The 22,487-nt window shown below is 54.2% G+C and overlaps 1 protein-coding gene across 2 annotated transcripts in view; it reads right to left on the reverse strand.

The window, feature by feature from the left end:
• AGPAT4 (1-acylglycerol-3-phosphate O-acyltransferase 4) overlaps positions 1–22,487 on the reverse strand; it is a 99,537-nt gene that overhangs the window by 20,451 nt on the left and 56,599 nt on the right. For both annotated transcript variants that reach the window (XM_006915040.3, XM_015591858.2), the window contains exon 3: positions 532–701. In XM_006915040.3, the coding sequence (XP_006915102.1) occupies positions 532–701 (170 nt within the window). The remainder of the gene's footprint in view (positions 1–531; positions 702–22,487) is intronic.

Raw genomic sequence — 22,487 nt, forward strand, 5'->3', positions numbered from 1 at the left:
AAAGGCACGCGAGCCGTTAGAGAAAAACAGAATTTCATCTTTATTCTGAATTCTGCAGTTCAAACTCTCTCGCTTAGGGATTCTTAAACTTTCTTAAACTCGAAAGATAAAAGCTCAGAGGCGGATGCAGCCCGTTAGCCAGGAAGCAGCAGAACACAAGAGATTAAGACTATGAAGTAGCGTCATACAAGACCAGTTCAAACCCCAATCTGCTTAAAAGCTGTGTGATCCTGAGCAGAGGATTTAAACTCAGCCTTTAAAACACGGACGGTGTGTCTTACCTACTCCTAAACTCTTCTGTAAGGATTAAATAAACCGATCGTATGTAAAATGCCTAGCCCGTAGTAATCGCTGAGTAAGTATTAATTATATGGCTCATAAAATAGTCATCTTTACTCCAAGCAAGAAGGAAGAGCAGTTAGTTCAAAACATTTCATCAAGTAGAAACTTAAAGCGTCTGCAAATTCTGAACGATCCAGAACAAGAGGCAAGGCAGGATGTGTGGGGCGGGTGAGCGGGCGCCCGACTTACCCCCAGAACCCCGAAGCGCTCCGCCAGGCTCCAGCCGCACAGGAAGTCGATCTCGAACTTGTGGTTCAGAACCACGATGGCGTTTTCTTTCCCGAACTTGGGGTAGGCCTGGGGGTCCGTGTGGATGACGCACTCCGTGCCCGACCACCACTCCAGAAGCATCACCAGCTCTGGAACAAACCACAACAGATGGACGTTCATTTCGCGTGTCCTGCGTGACCCGGGATTGGCTCCGCTGGGCCGGGTGGGGAGCAGGGCTCTGCCCTCCGGACCGGGGCACAGGGCGACTTCTAGGGGGTAACGGTCTGGGTCATCTCGGCCCACAGCCCAGTCCCTGAGAGGGTCGAGAAGCAGAAGGACAAACGAGAAAGACTTCACGACAGCCTCCAGGGAGGGAGAGGGAGCTATGACAAGACAGATGACTTGCATTCCTTGATTAAGTACCTGGGGGAAAATAAGTCAGAGAGCCTGAGCCCATCAGGAATTCACGCCCGGCGTTTGCCGAGCTCTGAGAGGCCGCGTGAGGTGATGCACAGACTTCTCAACATCCCGGGAAATGACTAATTGGGGTACTTATAAACTCCATCAAAGGACACGTGAATACCCACGTTTCCTCTCCCATTTGCAACACATGAGTGCACCAGGGTGAGGCTGCAGCAGACGTTGGCGCCTGAAGGGCAAGGTCAAAGCCATCGCACCGGGGCCCACGCAGAAGCACTAAAATAGTCTTTCGAGTTCCCACTATTTCCCCCAGGCAATAATGACCAATTTGACTTTACCCAGTGAACAATTCTGGTGGCCTCAGGAAAAGCCTGTGTGTAGAAAGTGTCCAGAAAAAACAGCCGAATGTCGGCGATGAAAACTATAGCTACACAGCAGCTTCAAAATGAAGTTTTGCAGCCGAACGTGTTGCTGGCTGGGTGGATGGCTGGGTGTGTGAGTCCCTGTGAAGGTCGCACCCCTTTTTTTATCCCTGGTCAGTGGGGGTGCACATTTAGCAGAGGACTCACTCATCACCCCCCCGCACGCACGCACGCACGCACACACGAGCAGGCGTGGTCCCGACTCTGGCCAAGCCTCGCGTCTTAAAGCCTTCAGTGGCAGCTTTTGGGGACCTGTCTCCTTGGGCTGGAGACGGATGCTTTTGAACCAGAGCACCAGAACTTTCTAGAAGGCACTGCAGTCTAGCTCCTAAGCAGTGAGCACCATGGGGCTTTGGACAGGCGAACCACACAGCGACTCTGCGTCTCGCTCTTCGGAAGGGGTTTGCCTCCTGAGGCGTCGAGGGAATTAAAGTGTGTGACACAGGTGTGCGCTCCGGGCATCCCACACGCTCAGTTCTCAGCAAATCCAGGCATCGGCATCTACCGGCACCGTGAGAACCAACCAAGGCGCCCCTCCCTCGACAGCGAGCCGGGCCTGCCGATTCCTCGGAGCTGAGAAAACGCCAAGCCCCCAGTCGGTCAGCTGTCCCACAGGCAGGGACGTTGGCGGCACTAGGAGCGGTGAGTTAAGGGAGGGTTAGCAGGACACAAAGGGACTTTTGCTGTGTGGATGTTGTGCAGAAAGATGTTTCTATCGCTGCCCTGATTTCTTCTGAGAGACAGGTGGTCAGGACGGCCTAGTCCGTCCCTGGCACGGAGCCCGGAAAAGCCCCCAAGCTGAGCAACACAGGAGCAGCGAAGCCGAATGGGTCCATGTGACTCGTCGTCCTGCAGACATCTCCTGACGCCTCCGCGTCCTGCTCTCCCTGCCCCAGGCCAGGCCCCCGAGTCCCCTGTTCCCCGGTGCCCTTCACAGCACTCATCACAGCTTGCGATGCCACCCACGCATGTCCCGTGACAGACAGCAAGCCCCGTCAGGCGAGGACTGCTCTGTCCGGTCACGCTGACCCCAGCCTTGACTCCGAGACCCAGCACGGAGCCGGCACCATTATGCTCTCGACACGTCCTGGTGCCGATGCGTGTGGGCCGCATGGGGGGACCTGGGGAGTAATAGCAGACATCGGGTCCGGTGCCCACCCTCTTGGGGCCTAGTGCCACAGGGGCAGGATGCTGGGTGCTGAATGACATGCTCGTGGCTTTGGGGATCAGGCACAATCGGGCTGTAGTCCTGCCGATGCCACTCACTGGCTGTGAGACGTCCAGCCTGTCTCTCAATGTCCCCTAAGTCCCAGCATTCTTCTCTGTAAAATAGGGACAGGAAAAGCTTTTAGAGGCCTCGCGGGTATCGAAGCAGATTACGTAGTTGGAGCATGATGTTGGACAGAGTATAACCAATAAGCAGCCAGCTTTTCATTACTATTGTACGTCTGGGAATGTTACGGCACACGAGGCTCTGCGGTCACTGACGGGGAGAGGGAAGAGGGGACAGAGACAGAGACAGACAGAGTGTGACAGCGACTTCTACCCCAGGAGAAGGCGTTACGAGTTACGATCTCATAATCAAGGCGATGAGAAGTCACTGGAGCATTGTTAAGCAGGCACAGCGTGGCATCATTTGCATTCCGAAAAGACCACCACGGCGGACGGCTCACGTGGGGACAGATCGGAGGAGCCAGGCAGAAGCAGGGAGACCAGCTGGAGGCATTGCCCAGTGGCCGGGGCCAGGCGGGGACAGTGGAGAGAAGCTCGATTTCTCATACGTCTCAATATGCTGTTCGTGGCACAAGTGAACACTACATCTCACGGGGTAGAAGATTCTTGCCTATTTTTTTTTCCCCCACCAAAGAGTTTCGAGGGTTTTTTTAATTCAGAAAAAAAATTTCTTTATAGAGCCACACGGTAAGATAATTCATCGAGCCAGACGTATGCTGAGGAAAGCATGAACATTTAAATCCCCGACGGCTCGGCCACGCGTGGATTAGGCCGAGCTGCACTGCTCTTCCCCGGTCTCCTTTCTTGTTTGATTCGGGTTAAGGGGCCCACGGGGGCATTCTTGGGAGGCCCGGCACGAGGCAGGGCAGCAACACCGTTTGCAGCTCAGACACATTGCTGGTGACCTGCCGAGTCACCTCAGCCCGAAGCAGCAGCTGGGCCCGCAACCGTCTGAGCGGTGACGAAGGGCCCTCATTCAGTAAGAACTGCGTGGGTATCCGTCTGTCCTCAGAGGCCTGCAGCGAACGCTTGGGGGCTCCGGCCTCTCCATACCCACCAGTGTGCATGCATCGCCCCTTTCTGCCTGCCTGCCCCGGGACTTCAATCCCCAGCATGAGCGACAGAGACGACGGCCCTACAGAGATGGCCCGACCAGTCCCCACAAATGAACAAGGACCAGTCCCTGTACAGGTGGAAGCGTATCTGCCAGTGGCTCTGCCTCTCCAGTTGGAGGATGGGGAGGCCTGGTCTCCCCTCCCCCAATCCCACCACCTTCTCCAGGCTTAACCGTTCAGATCAGTTTGGAAGGGAGCCTTCTAGTCCTGTTCCTAGATGTATACGTGCAGAACACGCATGCGCACATACACGTGCACACACATGTACACGTCATACACTCAAGTACTCTCACATGTACACACATGCACTCACACACATACACACATGCATGTACGCTCATGCATGCACACTCATGCATACATATTCTCACACATGTGCACTCATGTGCAACCCACACATGCACACTCTCACAATGCATGTACACGCTCATGCATGCACAAACTCATGCACATACTTATGCACACATGCTCATGCACACATACATACACACATGCATACAATCATGCACACACGCTCACCCATGTACACACCCACACTCTCACACACATCTTTCCTCCCCATAAATGGGTTCATGCTTTTATCGATGTTTGTAAACATACACATATGTTTTCTTCAAATGGTATATTCTGGATCTTTCTGTGTTAAGCCATCCAGATGATGATATTAGCGAGTATTTATTGGGCTGTAGCCATGTGTGGGCACTGTTTCTAGGGCTTTGCATGTGATAATGCACTTAGTCCTCTTATTAATCCTGTGAGACTATGAGGTACTGTCATTCTCCCCATTTTAAATATGAAGAAATAGGAACAGCTTTCGTTCTCTGTTCAGTAGATGAAATTGCCATTTTTAAAAGGTGAAAAACAGCCAGAATGGCAATCTCACACAGGGTGACACCGTGGCTGTACAGCGGTTCATACCATGGATATACCGTGATTTATGCAGCCATTCTGCCATTGATTAGCATTTTTCCCTTGTTCTTTTTGCGGCTACAAATAATAATACTGCATTAAGCATCTCGGAATCTTTTTAACGTTTGTGAAAGTATTTTTCCAACATAAATACGCCCTCTTCCCCCAAAAGATAGAACTATGGATTGAAAAATATGCATATATTTAAATTTTATGGCTATTCCAAAATTGCCACCCCAAAAGATCCTGCCCACCTATGCTTGATTCGGCGGGGTGGGACAGCGTCTCTGCGGCCCGGGCTAACACTGCAAAGCTCTCGAAGGCTGGGACCAGGTGCGTGTCCTTCCACACGTGTCCCCAAAGAGCACGGAGCCATCGTCACTGATCCCCTCCAGGCAGCGCCCACACCCCCTCATCCTCGCCTCAACATCCAGCACTCAGAAGGCTCTGGCATCTCGCGGAACGACTTACTGGCCAATATTTTACTGGGCATTTCTGTGTAAACAGCTGCACGTCACCTGCAAACATCTCCCTGAACAGGTTTCATCGACCCTCCCCTGTGGCTGCTGTCTACGCTCACTATATGCACTCATGTGCAACCCACACATACACACATGCACATTCTCACAATGCAGGTACACGCTCATGCATGCACAAACTCATGCACACACATGCACATACACACACTTATGCACACATGCTCATGCACACATACACACAGTGGCTTCGCAGCCGACTGCCAGGCGGCCCATCTTTTATGCCAACGGGCACCTGCCTAACGGAGGCTCCACGTGAGGTGGGGATGTTTTACTGGGCATTTCTGTGTAAACAGCTGCATGTCACCTGCAAACGTCTCCATGAACAGGTTTCATCGACCTTCCCATGTGGCTGCCGTCGACGCTCACGCCCCCCTCAGTGGCTTCACAGCCGACTGCCAGGCGGCCCATCTTTTATGCCAGTGGGCACCTGCCTAACGGAGGCTCCACGTGAGGTGGGCATCTGCCGCTCCACTTAGAGGCACTCTGGACCATCCCGCGTTGAATGTCGGGGCTTTAGGACTGCCGGGGGGGGCCCTCCTGTGCTGGGCTGCCAGGGGCTCGGCAGCTCCGTCCACATAGCACACGTTAGTGCTGCCCACTCCCTGTCTGCCCGGGGTGGTGGCAGATGTCGCAAATGCGTGAGGCCTGAGAAAAAGCAGGGTTCTTCTGCTGTTCAGACGGGGGGCGACGCCACGCGTGGGGACTTGCGATCGCAGTCCCACCGGCCGTTGTCCGGAGGTGACGGTAAACATAGGAGAGAAGCGAAGACCAGGTGTTGCCCCGAAGCATGTACCTTCTCATGCAGGTGTCCAAACTAACGGACACCAAATGACGCACGACCAGAAAAGGCAGTGGGCTTTTACCTAACACGCCAACGCTAGCTGAAGCATAGCCAAGCCGGGAACTAGAATAATGAATCAAATCAAAGTCGAAGCAGAGCGGGGAGAGGAAGGGGGTTCTCTGACACCCAGAGAAGGGCCTGAGGCTGTGACCCGTGCCCAGTGCAGGGCTCGGTGGGGGGGTGGGGGTGGGGGTAGGAGGCCGCAGTCTTCCCCCAGACCCTCTAAGATGGCCGAGACTCGGGGCAACGTCTTGACCTTCATGGTAAGCGAGTGTCCGGTCTCCCTGTGGACGAGGCAGTATTTGTTCGATTCAGGGCACTGCCGGTCACACCGCTGGCCAGAGGAGGGCATTCTGCCTGGGCTCTGAGGCGGCAGGGGCTGTGGGAGGCACGCGGACACAGGACTGGCCAGGCCCCTGCCTGGGAAGGCCAGCTCGGAAAGCGGCAGGCACGCGACTCCTCCGAGGTCACGGGCTGCCAGGTACAGAAAACTCCAGACACAGAGCCTCTGCGGACCTCCATGCAGCGCGTCCTGGGCCTGGCCCTACTGTGTGCGCCATCGTTTAGTAGCTGAGCAGATCGCCACCCTAGGCTGAGTCGCCGGGGTGTCCTGAGGTCCGTGACACAGAAAAGGCAAAGGGGTAAAGAGCTGAGAGGCGGGGCGGGGCCCCGATGTGCCCGTGCCGGCCCACGAGCGCCTCTCCCGGGAGCCTCCGGGCACCGCACGGTTCTCCTCTGGTCCTCTGTCACGGTGACCTCTCAGTGCGGTCACACTCAGCCCCACGGGGCCCCTCGCTGGACAGTGTTCGATGCCCCGGCCCCGCACTGGCCAGGGGCCTGCAGCAGGGCAAAGCCTGGGACTCTGCAAGGCCGTTGGCCTCTCAGGGGAGTGTGAGCAGGCAGTGGGACCACACGGGGTAAACGATGGCTGCAGAGGGTCATGCACAGGCGACCGTTGTCCCACCGAGCCCCTCAGGCCCCGAGGCCACCCCCTCCCTCCCACTCTCCCCAGCCAGCTTGGCTTAGAGTCTGATTCTCCCTGTGGCGATGGGAGCACTTCGGTCCCTGACACAGGCGGGGGCCTGGGGGTCATCTTCCCCCTCCCCCAACAGAGTCCCCTCCGTCCGCCCCCAAAATCGCTCTGCCCGCCACCACAGCATGGCTCCAGGGCCTCACTGCCCTCACCTGGGGCCTCAGCCGCAGGAGACGCTGTGGTGACAATGGGCCTGGGCACCTCTGGGACCCAGCGGCCCAGCCCCGAGCCCCCCGGTGCCAGTCCCTCTGTTGCTTTACCCCACTGGCTGAGGGAGGGGGACACCCAAGGGGCTGAGTGGGTTCAGCGGCTTCGGGACTCACCGTCTACCCAGCCTGTCTCCTTAGCCACCTTTCGGTGTCTCAGTCGTCATGAATGTTCCCATGGGACAGTACGCTTCCCCTCCCCGCCCCGCACTGTATTCTGACCCCAGAATAAATGTAAATGGACGAGTCAGTATTTGTTCAAAGCAGAGGATGGAGCAGATGCGTGAGACACGGGGGTCTCTGCTCAGCCGTGGAAGCCCGTGTTTCGAAAGGTCGGCGGAGAACTCGCCTCTGCTCTGGCACGTTTCATGGTTTCGTCAGGGAAACTGGTTCCTCCAGGCCCCGCACCCCACCTCTCCTCCCCTCCCCGCCTCCTCCGGCCCCACCCTGCCCACTCCCGGCCGGTTGCTGCTGCCACTTTTGCAAGCTCCACTTGGAGGCCCCTGGGGGCGATTCCAAGTTATCTCGGGAGAAGGCCAGGCAGGGCACCCGGCACAGGGAATAATGACCCACAAGGAATGATGACCCGTGCTGCAAAATCCCAATCTGCGGCCTGTGACTTCGGGGCAATGAAAAGACCAAACCCAGGCGGCTACAGGGACCACGGTCATCGGTAGAGATCTGTCTCGTCCTTGCTATTGCGCTGTGCGGCCGAGGACAGTGACAAAGAGGAAGCAGAAGTCGGCGCAGAAACGGAAGGGGCGGCAGCAGAAACGGCCATTCCTAAAGGAGGAGGCAGCGGGGAGAACGGCGACGTCGAAGCTTTGCCGACCACATCGCGGCACGGCCGCCATCACCGTCCGAAGGTGGCGAGGTGGCGGCTCTGCTCCCACAGCTGGGAAGTGGGTGTGCGGGCGTTAACCCCAGACGGGCCTCCCGAGCCGGCTGCCCAAGGTCGCAGAGACACTGAAAGCCGTGACCGTAAGGGGGTCGGGCGTTTTGAGAGGGTGGGGAGATTGGGGGAAGCGCGCAGGAGACCTGTGGTCAGCTCCTCTCCTGCGAGACAGACACCCACCTCGAAGGTTCGTGGTGACAAGGCGATTATGCTAAAGCATTAACAGCGTTTAACGCACGCCTGGCACAAAACCAGGGCTTCTCACCCGACTGGACTGTTACTATGACCGACAGCAGTGACACAGGAAATAACTAAGGAACGGACGGAAAGAGCCAGGAGAGAAATGAGGGACGCTCCCTGCTTGTGCGTCCGCCTCGGGCAGCCCCTGTGCCTGTCACCGCTGGACCTGCCTGTCCTCAGCCCTGACGCCTGCAGCCACAGACCATGCCGAGCAAGACCGGGCCCCACTCCGGCCTGAGCCCCAGGAGCCCCTGGCAACCCCAGCAATGTCTCAAACCACAGCTGAGATCCCTCCGTGGGCCCCGCCGGCGGGGGGCGTTAAGGCTCCCCCACCAAACCGTCACGCGAGTGTCTGCGGTCACAGGACCACTGCCTCCTCCCGTCTGCGGCTCCCGCTGGAGAAGTCTAGCAAGACGGGGAGGCCAAGGTCCCGCAGAAAAGATCCCGTGATCTCGACTCCCGACTTCGTCGTACAAACACGCGTCAGCAGCAGCCTCCCCGCCTCTGCGGAGATGGGAGAGGCTGTGAAGGAACATGGCCACTTTGATAATTAACTTTACCTAATTTTAATAATCACATAATTACATGTATAATTATATGGAATCTCTGACGTAAGTATATGTAATTATGCACTTATAATAGCTTCTTATAATTTAACTTTGCGCTGATGATTTTTCAGATGGACGATGAAGCCTCTCGTCCTCACGACACTCCAAAATGCAAAAACGAAGCTCTGAAGTTTCTGGCGCGTCAATGATACTGGCCCCGGCCTTGAACCTGACCTGCGCCCTTCACCTGCAGGTCATTTAACAGGTATAGGTGCCCGCCCAGCACTCTGGGCCCTGGACCGAAATCGGAATGAAAACATGAAATTGAATGACTAGTGGGAGCTGAGTAAACAGAAAGGTTTCGTCCCAGCTCTGGCCCCCAGCAGGTGTTGGGCACACACAGGAGCCAGGGCTGTCCCCAAGCGAGCCATGGGGATGCTGTGAAGGGTGTGTGGAGCTCACCAAATGCACCCTCCACCTCACGGCGTGTGATGCCGAGCCTGGGATTCCTGATGGAGACAGCTGCCTCCTGGTCCCCGTGCACCTCGAGGGTCCATCGCGAAGCCGGCCAGTCCCTCGCCCTCACTCACAGCCATCCCCAATCAGCTCCGACCCTGGCGAGAGCCGGGGCCCCCTGCCCAGCCCGCAGACCGCACGCCTCGCTTCCTGTCCTTCGCCCGCGTGTCCCCTGCCACACCGTCCCTTCCAGGCACGGCGCTCGCCCTGTTTCCACGCAATCCTAGGTCCGAGGACACGGACGCTCTGGCTCTCCGCGTGTGGGTGCTCGGTCTGCATTTTGTTCGAACTCTTTCTAGCTAATTTGGCAGCGTGCACGTGCCTTTTGGCCACAGCCGGGTTTCAGTGCTGTCCCCCTTTGCCGTCCAGCCGGGAGTCCCGCATTTCAATGCCCACCAGGGGCCTCCAAGCCGCCCCCACTCCCATGCCCAGGTCTTGGAATGGCGCCGAGGCAAGAAGCTCCTGAACGGATGCGCTGTAATGTCTGTGCCATTAAAGTGTCACAGAGACAATCAGAGAAACAACGTCTAGAAGGGCTCCTTAGAGGGGGCGAGAACGAACGTGTTTGAGAAGCCGCCAGGACGTCCCCGATCGAGACAGACCCGCTGCGAGCTGGCATCACGTGAGCCAGCTCCCCTCGACGACACGGCACCCTCCATCGCTGGCCCCCGCCCAGCCCCCAAAGCGCCCGTTTCTCTGCGGACTTTGCCTTTGGCAGGGTGAGGAAGGAACGGACTTGACCTGGAATGCTCTCGGCACTCAGACTTCAAGACCTGAGACTGCCAGGGGGTGCCCCCCCCCCACCCGAAGCCGTGAGATGGCAGGTCCGGGCCACGAGGCGCCATGAGAACACGTGCCCGGAAGGGGCGGGGCGGGGGTGCCCCCGCTTCCCACTGACATCCTCGCAGACGGGGGCAGGGCTCGGGCACTGAGTTTGGGACAGAGGTGGACTGACGGGCAGCACAGGAGCTGCAGGCACGGACAGAGGCACCCTGGGGCGAGAAACGTTAGGAGCGGAAAAGCAGCTTTTTATCAGGTGGCGTCACCACTCCGCTTCTAAGTATCGGGTCAAGTTTTCAGAAAGAGGCAAAACGTCAAGAAATGCGACGGTCTTGAGTGTTGGGTGTAAAAGCCAGAGAGAAGCGCTGTGCTTCCCGCCGTCCCTCAGACGCTCAGGTGGGGGCAGGGACAGCAAGGGCCCAGGACCTCCCCGGCCCTCCGCTCGGTGGCCCTGACATTCTGGCTTCTCAGAACTGCCTTCCGAGGAAGCAGCTCGCTGAGCCATGCCGCCCTGTGCCCCCTGTGCCCCCTGACTCCCCCGCCCCAGGTATGTCACAATTATTATCCGCCCGCCAAGTACTGACGCAGAGCCCGTGCGTGCCCAGCTCTGTCGCAGGTGTTTGCTCACTGAATATGGCAGCGAGCAAACGGATCCTACAGAGGAGACGGCAGGAAACAGCAGTCTCTCACACACACGACATGGCAGACGGCCGTACGAGCTGTGGGGCCAGCGGAGGGGGGTTTGGGGGGCCCTGGGGGCCCAGGCTGACCTTTCTCAGAGGGCCTGGAGACGGACCTCTCCAGAGGCGCTGCAAGTTCATTGTGAAGCGGGACGTGATCTCACTGAATATGACTGAGGATGCAGCCTGTCCTCGCTCTGTGCACGGGTGGACAGCTGCTGCCCAGAGCCGGGAGCCCCTGTGGGAGGCGGCGTTGCTGCTGTGTAGAGAGCAAGGTGCGGCAGGCTCGGGGGGCGGGGGGCGAGGAGTGGGGCTCAGGGTTCTGCTGGAGCTGGGGTGGGTGGGGGACCAGAAGGCTGAGGGGCGACTCTGAGATCTGCACTCTGAGCGGCTGGGGGCGGACTTGCTGTTCAGTGAGTTGGGAAGCTGGGGGGAGCGGCAGGCGGTGGAGGAACCAGGGTCTTGGCTCGAACACATCCGTCTGGGGTGGGGACCAGCAGTCCCGGCTCACAGGAGGCGGTGACGAACGGTCCCACCTCGCCCTGGCCTCGCTCTGCCCAGCCTTTGGCCACCCCCACCACTCTACCCGCCTCCTTCCCGTCTCGTCTCTGCCAGACCCGGCCTGTCATCTTCCTCACGCTTTCCCTCTCGATCAGAGAGCTTACTGATCTGTCCTCACCCCAGCCAGGTACCTGGCAAGACGAGCAGTCAGACGTCCCTGGGCCGGGCGCAGCAGTGGCTCGGGACAGGCAAGCACCCTTAGCACCCAGACTGTTCCCTGAACGCCACCTCCCCAGCGTGCGTCCCGCCAGGAGGCCCGCTACCCCCGCGAAGCGGAGCAGCGACACTGTGAGATGTTCTTCGGGACGATGACGAAGCTGGGCCCACTGAGCGTGTCTGTCTAACCTCCAGCTCACCAGCCGGCGGGGAGGGTGCAGCCTAAACTCCTCTCGGGGGGCACGCACGGAAAGAGGGGGGGTGGGGGGGTCTGTCTGGACTCTAAATCCCGACTTAAACACCCCAAATGTGGGAAAAAACATTTTAAAAACAGTTGTAGAAATCTGAATCTAGGTGGTATCACATAACACTAAGAAAATATGAATTTCGATAGTTGTGACAGATCTTGTGATTGTGTTTTTAAGATGTCCTTTATAAAACACACCTCAGTCTTTATAAAACACACCGCATGATAATTTGAGATGATATTTCAAGACAAACAATGCCTGGACTCACTTTATAAATTTTCAGCAATCCATCAATCAACAATCATCTAGTAACTGCCAGTATGATGAAAGATTTAAAGTTAAATCTAGGTGCCATGAACATAGGGAATCTTTACGCGATTCTCTCTGCTCTCATGTGTTTTTAAGTGTTTCGTAATAAAAAAGTGAAAGGAAACAGGCTCATTATTCCGCAGAGAATGAGTCCAAAGTCAAGGGCACTCCCAAGCACCTTCGTCCTTAGGCATCTGCTGGCTTCTCCAGGGGCAATGGGGATGACAGACATAGATGAAAGCCTTAGGAACACGTAGACACCAAGATCACATATGGATTTCCATTTTTAACATTTCTGAGGGAGAGGAAGATTCAACTCCAGTTTGAAAATACTCTATCTTTCGCCGTCCCTCTATCACGTGATTAAAAAGTCTCAAGTCCCCAGAGTGTAAAAGCATTTACCCCTCTACCCTCCCCCCTTTGCTCGAAGATGGAGAATTAAGAAATTCTCAAGTTTCTCCATGTTCTCAGTATCACGAAGTAGTGTTCTCATGCCTCAGTCTAGCCACAGAGGCCGGACCCCACACCTCACCCCTTCCTGGCGGGGTGACCTTGGGGAGCTGCGTGTCCCCCTGCCCGTCTCCTGAGGTCTGCAGTGGGGACGACCCCAGCACAGGGACCATGGTGGAGCTCAAACGTCAGGGCCGGGCCAGTGGTAAATAAAAGCCAGGTGATGACTGATTAATAGCTGTCAGCTTCCAGGGATGCTTCCAGGGATGCTTCTGACCTTAACCAATAGGGCAAGCACTGTGCACCTTCTCTGCCAGGCCCAGCACATCGCGAGGGAGGGAAGGAGGGAGGGCAGGCTCCATGCATCCAGGTTCTCTTAGAACCGAGATCAGTAACGCCCAGGGGATGTATTAACACGTTGCGAAGTGTCCAGCAGACTCGACAGCAACGCACTCTGTCCTCTCCTCCCTCCAATCTGTCACACTGACACCTCTTTCCTATCTGACCCAAATCCCCTCGAGACATGGATATAATCCCCTCCTGTGGAAAGCTACCCCGGACCCCAGTTTCTGAGGTGGCCTTGTCCTTGAACTGCCCTTGCCTGTGCCTCCTGCTTAGCGATGGCTGCTACATGTGCTCTGGGGCTGCCTTCTGCTCTTGAGCTATGGCTGAAACGTGCTATTCAAATCCCCCAGAGGCTTCTGGAAGCTTAGCTGTCTCCTACCCGCTCCTAAGGTCCCGGGTGCTCCTTCCAGAATTATTTGCCAAGTTTCTTTAAAGAAAGATTCTTATAGCCAAGGGGAACGAAGGCCACGGTCACATTCTGCATGTTTTCTGTCCCACGTGCACAAAGATAACATCGTCTTGTGACGCCTTGGGTCCCCGTGCTCTCTTTGAAGACGGAAGGCCTCTCCCTACATCCCCGAGTGCATGGTCTACACCTGTGTGGGTGGAACATGCGGTCAACCTGGAAATAGGGCGTAAGGTGGTCCTCTCAAACTATAAAAGCCAGTAAGAAGGACAGTGTAGGGGTGTGCGAAGTCGCTTAGAGCGAAGAAACGATTTCCAGGCCAAGACTCAGAAACCGACTCAATTTAAAGAAATGGAGGCAATTATAGAAAAAAAATGAGTCAGCTGGAGAGCACATGGGTCACCCAGGAGGAACGGCGGCACTCACTCCCAGGGGCGAGAGGCGAGACACCGACCCGAGCGTCCCTCCTGCACGGCAGACACGCTCGCTGCTGGCTCCCATCAGTACCCGGTCCCGTGGGGCCACAGCCCGCACCCATCCCGCTGCCTTGTGCTGAGACAGCAAATGCACCCGTCGACTGCCTGAACGTCCCCCGGATTCACAGGCAGATCAGCCTTCGGAGCAAGAACGAGGTGGCCGGCAGATGCGGGCGTTCGCTCCACCGCCTCTCCTGAGAAATGGAAGATCGACCGCATTCTAGTTTTTATACACAAGAATTTCATACGATTGCTTCATGTGAGTTCACTGGAGCTTGATCAGAATAATAAATCAAATGTCTCGACCTAAAAAACTGAGGATCGGGCTCTGGAATGTGGAAACTCTTCAAGGAACGACCAGCCTTCAGGACCTCCCTCTTGCCACCTCCTGGAGCTTCTCACAAACAGCCTCGTACGTGTTGCCAAGAATTGCAACTCATGGCAAACTCACGGGCCCGACTGCCCAGCCCACCCTTGACCCACCAAGGTCAAGTTGAACTTCATCCTGTTCCTGGAACTACCTAGAGCTCTCCGTACGGACCCTGAGCTTCAGCTTCCTGCTGTGCTGTCTTGACCCCAAAGGCCTTTCTTTCTGTCCAAACCTTCTCTGTCTTCCACGTCTCAGCTCACACAAGGTCACGTCTGTGAAGTTTTTCTTGACGACTCTCCCCGGCATCTCCATTAGAAGTAATTCTTCTCTCTTCCAAATCTTCCACTGGGGACACTGTACTGATAGTATTTTGCAGTCACACCGACCAGGTTCGAGCTCCCATCTGATCATGCTTCCAGGTGTAGCCTCTCTTGGGCTCGAATAAATTTTTATAAAAACTCTACATGTTTAGATGGTCTTATGTCGACAGGGTCCTGGGGAATATGGTGGAAGAAATTGTCGCAAATACTTGGATTGCTTCTTTTGTCTCTTTTCTGGTGTGTGTGTGGAGGACAGACTACTCTATGATGTGACCGCTGCTGACCCTCAAGCTAGACCCAGCCAGACCCGGGCCAGAACAGAGACCACCTCTCGTAAATCCCCTCAGAGACCATCTGAGTGACCCGTCCCCTGTGCCCAGACGCACTGGCTCCTGGAACAGACCTTTGCCCAGCCTCAGGCAAGCGTGTAAGGCACTTCCCCGTCATCTGGGGCAGGTCACGCCCAGCACCCCGCCCTGTCCTTATGACCCCTTCGCATCTGCCACGTGGTTCGGAGGACATCGGTGTCACCTGGCCGCCGCCCAAGACGTGCCTCTTCATAAACTCTCGATGTAATGATGGCGCCGTCAGCCTCTTTCTTTGGTCTCTCGGTCCCAGAGAGTCGTCCGACTTGTCGTCACGCTGCCCACAGCCCGCAGAGCAAGGCTTGCACAAGTACCAGCGAATGTCTGTCATTCCACAGTCCGCGAGACGCCACGAGTTCTCGCGAAGAGAACATTTGCAAAGACCCCACTCACATCAGAAATCGGTTAATCAAGCCCATTACATTTTATTTTTTAGATTTTAAAAGCAACATTAGGAAATTACCAATCTCTTTAGAAACGTTTAAAGCACAGTTTAAAATCCACTTAAGAGAAATACCCGTTCTAAATTTTCATCTACTTCATGTCTTATTTTCCCCTCACTGAAATATAATTAGGCTTATTTTCATAATTCAGATCCATTACCCACAGAGAAATACATATATTGTGATTTTTAAAAGGATGAAAGCATTAAGATGCTAAAACTTACTTCCCAAAATAGATTTAGGGACAGAAATGTGAAGGAGAAACCATCCTGGAATTTAAAAAAAAAACCCTTCTTTTTTCACACAAGACATTGCTTCTTTCTGTCAGCCAAGGGGCCCAGAGGACAAACTTCCTTGCTAGAGCGACTTTTCATTGTGGAGGGCAATGTATAAATTGTTCATTAAACCTCTCTCAAACTTGCGATGAACAACAAGGTCAACAGATAGGTCTTAATTATCCTACATCAGTTAGTTCCAGTGAAACTTCTTACTAGTGTTTTCGAGAAGCTAAAGTACTGTCCCTATTATGCTGCCAGACAGAATACAGAGTGGAAATGTGATTATAAGATAAACTGCAAATTATTTTTTAGCATAAGTACGTCTCATGCAATACTAAACAAAAGATGGTGCTATCCTAAAGCATGAACTATGCGATTTCTGGGACTTCACTCACACTGGAAATTTATTCGTCGTTTATGTGAAACTCCGCTTGAACCGGGAGCCCTGAATTTTTATTCGCAAAACCTGGCAGTCTGAGTCCTTATCAACCCAGCAGTCACCATGGCAACAGGCACCAAAGAGGCTCTAGGGAGGCGGCTCCGAAGAGCTAGACACTTACAGCCAGGATGGAACCGCCGCCGGCAGTCCCGTGGGCTGCTGTCCACGTCACCCCATGAAACGCTGACCGCCATCTGGCGAGATGGACGTCTAGCCCCCATTCTACAGATGACCAGATGGAAGCTAGTGGTTTTCCCAAGGTCACGCAGATCGGCAGGTGCAGGATGCAGGATGCAGGATGCAGGATCGCTGGCCCAGCTGCTGCCACCTGGAATTCCTGCGGGCGGTGGCCCAGCTCCCTGCTGGCCTCATGAATATGCAGAGCTCGCGTCCTTAGAACCCTCGCAACTGTTAAATAAGGAGCCTGAACCCGCGCTTCTTTCAGACGCCCCTGAGAAGTCGTTTCACTGGGGTTTGTCTGAGTTTCACTAATCAGGTGGCGACGCCGTGAGTGGGCACGACGATGGCCAGCCCTGGGAACACCACGGCCAGGAAAGCAGAGGCCCTGGCATCTGTGCAGTCACCTCGGGGATCCCCATGCAGCTCCGGCTGCGGAGGCTGATTAACGCGGGGCCCAAGGTGAGGCAGGGGCTCCAGCCTCCAGAGCCTGTGCCCTGGTGAGGGTGAGGTGACCCCTCCGAGGCTGGGGGAGGGGACAGTGGAAGGACACGAAGGCGGCTGGAGAAGGGGGTTAGCGGGGAGTCAGGGCAGGAGGGAGAACCAGCATTTATAGAGCACTTACTGTATGCAGGCAGCGAGCTAGGCTGGTCACAAACAACGCATTTACTCGGTCGCACAGGTGAGTCTTACTCCACGCAGATGCAGAGACTGAGGCTCACACAGGTGTAGTGACTTGGCTGGGGTCTCCGGTTCGTGCCCTTCCAGGACCGAGGCCACCTGAGGGGCACGGCCCCAGGCTTCCTCCCTCAACTTCCGGCTGCTTACGGTCTCCATCACCCCTTCCTCACCTATGACCCCCAAGCCCCTCACCGCTGCCCCCCACCCCGAAGCCTCACAAGAACCATGGTGCTGTTCTTTTGCGTTTTATTTTTTTTTTCTTCTGTGTCAATTAAGCACTGCGCGTGGGCAGGCCTGGCCCTGTGCGACATCTTAGCGGTTCTGAGATGCGCACGTGCTCTCGTCTTAACACGTTTGAAATCGGGGCATCTTATCACCCATGCTCGGCGTGCCTTAGTTTAATCGCATCATTTCTTTTTTTTTCTTCTTAGAGATACGTAGCACAGTGATGCCCCTCGCAATCGGTGACGGCTCAGAGTCTACGAAACACAGACGTTACAGGCAAAAGAGGGGAACCTCGGCAAACCGAGGTCAGCTGGAGGAGCTGTGTCTGAAATGTGGCCGTGCGTGTGGAAGTGCCGGGCGTTGGGGGCAGGCAGGGGAGGAGGGCCAGGCGGAGGCCAGGGACTCCCAGGGACTGCCAGCGCGGCTCAGCGAGCCCACTCTGTGCGCCCGTCCGTGTGGACGCCTGGTGGTTCGCCTTTGTCAAGAGCACGGAGCAGTTTCCCACGCGTCTTTCTTCTCTCGTCCTTACGTTTATAGTTTTATATCTTTCCTGTAACCATTCTAGAATAAGGAACTAGAATACATTTCTATTGAACTTACCGACACGCTTAGAGAAGCGTTTTATGTTACTTGTTCTTAATTTTAAAAGCGGATGAATAGAATGATTTATATATTCCTTCCAAAATATAATAAAAACCGAGTAAGTCACCGTGTTTACTAAGTGTCATCTTTAAATGATTCTTCTCTCTGTGGCGGTGTCTCGGCTGGGTGACTTTGTGCCCTTCCCCAGGACATTTGGCCATATCTGGAGACTGTTTTGGTTGTCAGAACTTAGGGAGGGGGGGTCAGATGCTACCAGCATCACAGGTGGGAGCCAGGGGTGTGACTAATCATCTGATGATGCACAGAACACCCCCATGACAAAGACCTACCCAGCCCCAAATGTCAATAGCGTGGCGGCCGAGAAACCAGCTTCGCAGCCGTCGGCAATGAGAACAGACAAACCCGGTCTGCACACAGCGTCCAGGCAGATTCGGGTCCACGCCCGCCAGTCCGGGTTCAGTCCTGCCTCCATCGCTTCCCAGCTGTGAGGCTCTGGACCAGTTATTTGACCTCGCTCTGCCTTGGTTCCTCATCCGTAGCGGTTCTCAGATTTAAAGAAACTAACGCGTATAAAGGTCCTGGGATAATGCCTGGAACGGTTTATGCATTATTGCTTTTCTCCCCTTTCCTTTGTCAGAGTGTGTAAATGTTAACGGCAGAACTGACCTGGAACTTTGTATGTTTTCAAAGCATACAAGATGATGATGCTTCTCAAGGGAAAAATGCCTTGCTTATATTATTCAAGATTCTCTATTTTAAACTCTAGAAAATCCTCAAGCCAACATATTCCAGAGTTACTGGTGATATTGATTCATTCTCTTAAGATTTGTTTTTAAAATCCATGGTGCAGGGAGCCTTCGGGACAGATAATCTACATTCTAAACGTTTTGCACTGTCCTAATATGAAACATCTGGATATGACGTGCCTCACAACCCAGGGTTTTAAAAGATTCGAGTTTGGTAATTATGGAAAAATTACAAAAACCATTAATTAGCCTCTTAGTCTCTCCTGCATAAATAACACATGACAACATCATGCATCAGACTTGCAGAAACACAGAAACTTCTCTATAGGACTGCAAACCCTTCCAGCAGGCATTTCTTTGCCATTTTTTCCATGGGCCCTGCTCACCCCTCATACCATTCACTGTTCAAAACACAGGGCTAATGAGGTCAAAGGTAAGAGTTCAAACCACAAGTGGGCACGTTGGCCTGGCTCCAGCCATGGCCGGTATGATGATGGTTAGTTTTATGTGTTAACTTGGCCACCACTACAGCACCCAGTTATTTAATCTAGGTGTTGCTGTGAAGGTTCTTTGCAGATGCGGAGATAAATATATATACGTAAAGCGTTCTTTGGAGAACCTGGCTGATACGGCTGGCCACACCGGGCCCGGTTTGAAGACCGTGACTGACCAAGGGCAAGAAGATGATGCACATTCATCACCACCCCTGGAGGAGTCGCCTGGGGCTATGCGGATTCTTGTGTAAAGAACATATGCCTCTCGACCTCCGAGAACACCAGCTTGTCCCTTAAAATCTCTGAGAGCCACGGACTCCTTTGAACACTACCGGAGTGACACGGGGTAGAGGCAAAGACAAAGGAAAAGGTTCTGAAGAGCGTTTCTAGGGAAGCCAGCTCTGAGTCAGAATGAATCTGGGCACAGGGGGAAGGGAGAAATAAGGGAAGAAGGAAAAAGGAAAAACCTGAGAAGTTCTGTCCTAGCCCTTTACCCCGAGCCCGGCGAGGTGAAATGTGAGCTTGTGCATCCCGGCTATGAGAACGCACAGTAGAACGATGTGAATATTAGCATTAACATTCGCACGTTTACCACTCACATAGAGGGGCTTCCATGAGTGTTATTAAGATTGTTAATGAAGCTCTATGTGCCAAGCGCTAGAGCAAGGCATTTACAGACCAGTAAATAATGGACCGGGCTGTCCGATCGAGAGGTTGATCCTCAGTAATAGGCCATTTCGTCCCTAAATAACTTTAGTAAAATCCTAAGTATCCGGGAGGGCCTGTCCTCTCTCCCTCTCCTTCCGTCTCCGCCCAGTGTCCCATCGACCGGACAAGGGGACGAAGAAAGCGCGTGCCTGTCAGCACGCGTCACAGGGCAGCAAAACCTGATTTTTCCATCGCTCAGAATTACCTGTGCTCTTGTCCGCTCCAGCAATCACGTTTATCATGCTGACTCCATGCCTATACCAGCGGTCCTTCCTTTCCCCTTCGTAAAAGAATCAGGGACAAACAAGTGACAAGTTTGAATTCAAAAGGAGGATCCATCTGTCCCCGAGTCATTTGCGACGCTGCCACCACCCGGCTCTAGTCTCTGAGAAAGTGTTCGTATCGGCCATGCTTCCCGGTCTATCCAAAGTCACAAACTGAGAGATCTCCTACCACCTCATTTCAGAATATTGGTCCCTGTCACAGTTCAGGTTACTGCTCTCACTGAAACAACCCTGTCCAGCCCGGGGGCCTGGTAAGGGCAAGATCCAGGCCACCAGATGACTCCTGCCACGAGCAGATGCAGGACCGCTGTGTCCTGCAGAGGCAGCTACGTGCTCCCTGTCCAGCCGCCACGATCGGAGCTGAGCTGACGAAGTCACGATAAATCGAGCGATTTTACAAGGGAAAACTGGTCCCATTGATCAGCGCAGCTTCCTCTGCAACGCAGACCTTCCTGGCCCTTCCTGAAGAAAATGAGCTGGAAGGGACACGGGGACTGGAGGTTTTTCAAGAGAGACCAAAACCTGCACCTAATCAGATAAGGCGAAGGTGAAGAAGCCACCCGTGAAAAATGCCTAATTTTCCCTGGGACTAGATTAACAAGCGCCACAGCCTCGAGGGAGACGACAAAGTACCGAAAGAAAAGGAAATTACAGGAACCAATTTACTTTTTTTTTTTTTCAGTCTTATTTTTATTCGAAGAGCACTTCGGGTTAAAAATAGAACATAGAAGTAAGAAAGTCGTGTGTAACAACCAGGAAAGATGGTTTTCTGTTTCCTTTCTTAGTCACTCTGGTTTCCCAGGCTGTCATCTGAATTTCCCTGCTCTACCCATGAGGTGCCAGGAATGAAATGGCAGGTACCCAGCCTCTGTCCTCTGTAGCAGAGATTCTCAAACTTCAGGGGGCCTCGCCACCGCCTAGAGATGGTGTTACAATGGGGATTCTCGGGTCTGGGTGCTGGCGGGGGTCTGGATCTGCATTTTTAATGCATTTTAAAACATCTGGGGTGATGCGAGGCCAGGCCGACCTGGGGGAGAGGGCAGGTGAATTAATTGCCACCAGCTTGGGCCATGTGCTGTTCTCAGCTCTTTAAATACATTGGCTCCAAACGGTCCAACAGGAAGGCCCCATTCGACAGGCAATCAGATAGACTTGGTCACTATTCACCCATAATTCTTCCCCTATGTCCTCTGTCCTTACGTGACCTATATAGGTTCACTTGCCTTAGCCTGCTGTCCCCAGTCTGAGCCTTGGAAGACTCATCACATGTGTTTGCTCCTCCAGGAAGCCCTCTTGGCCTAGCAAGCCTGGACAGGTGGCTCTCCTGTATACACCCAATATACACTCCTATATACTATACCTAATAGATAACCAGTAGGTGCATTGGTTATCTATTGCTTTGTGACAAGTATACCCCCAAACTTAATGGCTCAGAATAACAAGAAACATTTATAATCTCTGACAGTTGCTGGAGCTGGGAATTCAGGAGTGATGTGACTGAGAGGTTCTGGCTTGGGGTCTCTTGGGAGGTTGGAGTCAAGGTGTCAGCTAGGGCTGGAGGCTCTTCCTCCATGGTGGCCACTCACGTGGCTGGCTAGTAAGTGCCAGCTGTCAGCTGCAGACCCCAGGTCCTCTTCTCATGGGCCTCTCTCAGGCAATCTGAATGTCCTCATGATGTCGACCGGCTTTTCCCGGGATGAGAGAGGCGAGGGGGACGTGGGGGAGGGAGCAGCAGAAGCTGCATGTCCTACGGCCTCGTCTCAGAAGGCACGTAGCATCATCTCCACCGCTCGGTTTACTGGAAGAGAATCACTAAGTCCTGCCCGCATTCGAAAGCGAGAGGAGGTAGGGTCTATTTTTTGCAGGGATGATTGCCAAAGACATGTTTAAAATGACCACCCTGCAGTAGATTGTACTTTCCAAGCTCGGCCGTAACAATACCCCCACCCCCCGAGCTCTTATAGAACATGGTTGTTCCCCCGTCGGGAGGCAGAATCAAATTTCCCTCCCTCTGATTCTGGGGGCGCTTTTGAAGCCCCGCACAACCTGCTAAGAAATCCTCCCACCTGAGGCTGCCATGCCACAAGCAAGCCCAGACTACATGGATAGGGTGCTCCAGCTGACAGCCCCAGCTGAGGCCCCAGCCAGCAGCCAACATAAACTGCCAGACGGGTGAGTAAAGACGCCTACCGTTAACTCCAGCCTCCAGCTCTGGAGACTTTCCACTGAGAACCAGACATCCTGGAGCAGAGTCTAGCCCTTCCCACTGGGCCCTGTTCAGATTCGTGACCTGGAAAATCCATAAGCATAATGGATGGTTGTTTTAAGCCACTGAGTTTTGGGGTAATTTGTTACATAGCATTTAGTAACCGGAACACATATTGTGTTCTAATCGTCTATTTATGCTCCCTCTCTCTCTCTCTTTCTCTTCCATTAGATTGTTAGACTGTAAACTCTTCTAGGGCATAGGGCTG

Source organism: Pteropus alecto, unplaced genomic scaffold (assembly GCF_000325575.1).
Source record: "Pteropus alecto unplaced genomic scaffold, ASM32557v1 scaffold195, whole genome shotgun sequence".
Classification (NCBI taxonomy): domain Eukaryota; kingdom Metazoa; phylum Chordata; class Mammalia; order Chiroptera; family Pteropodidae; genus Pteropus; species Pteropus alecto.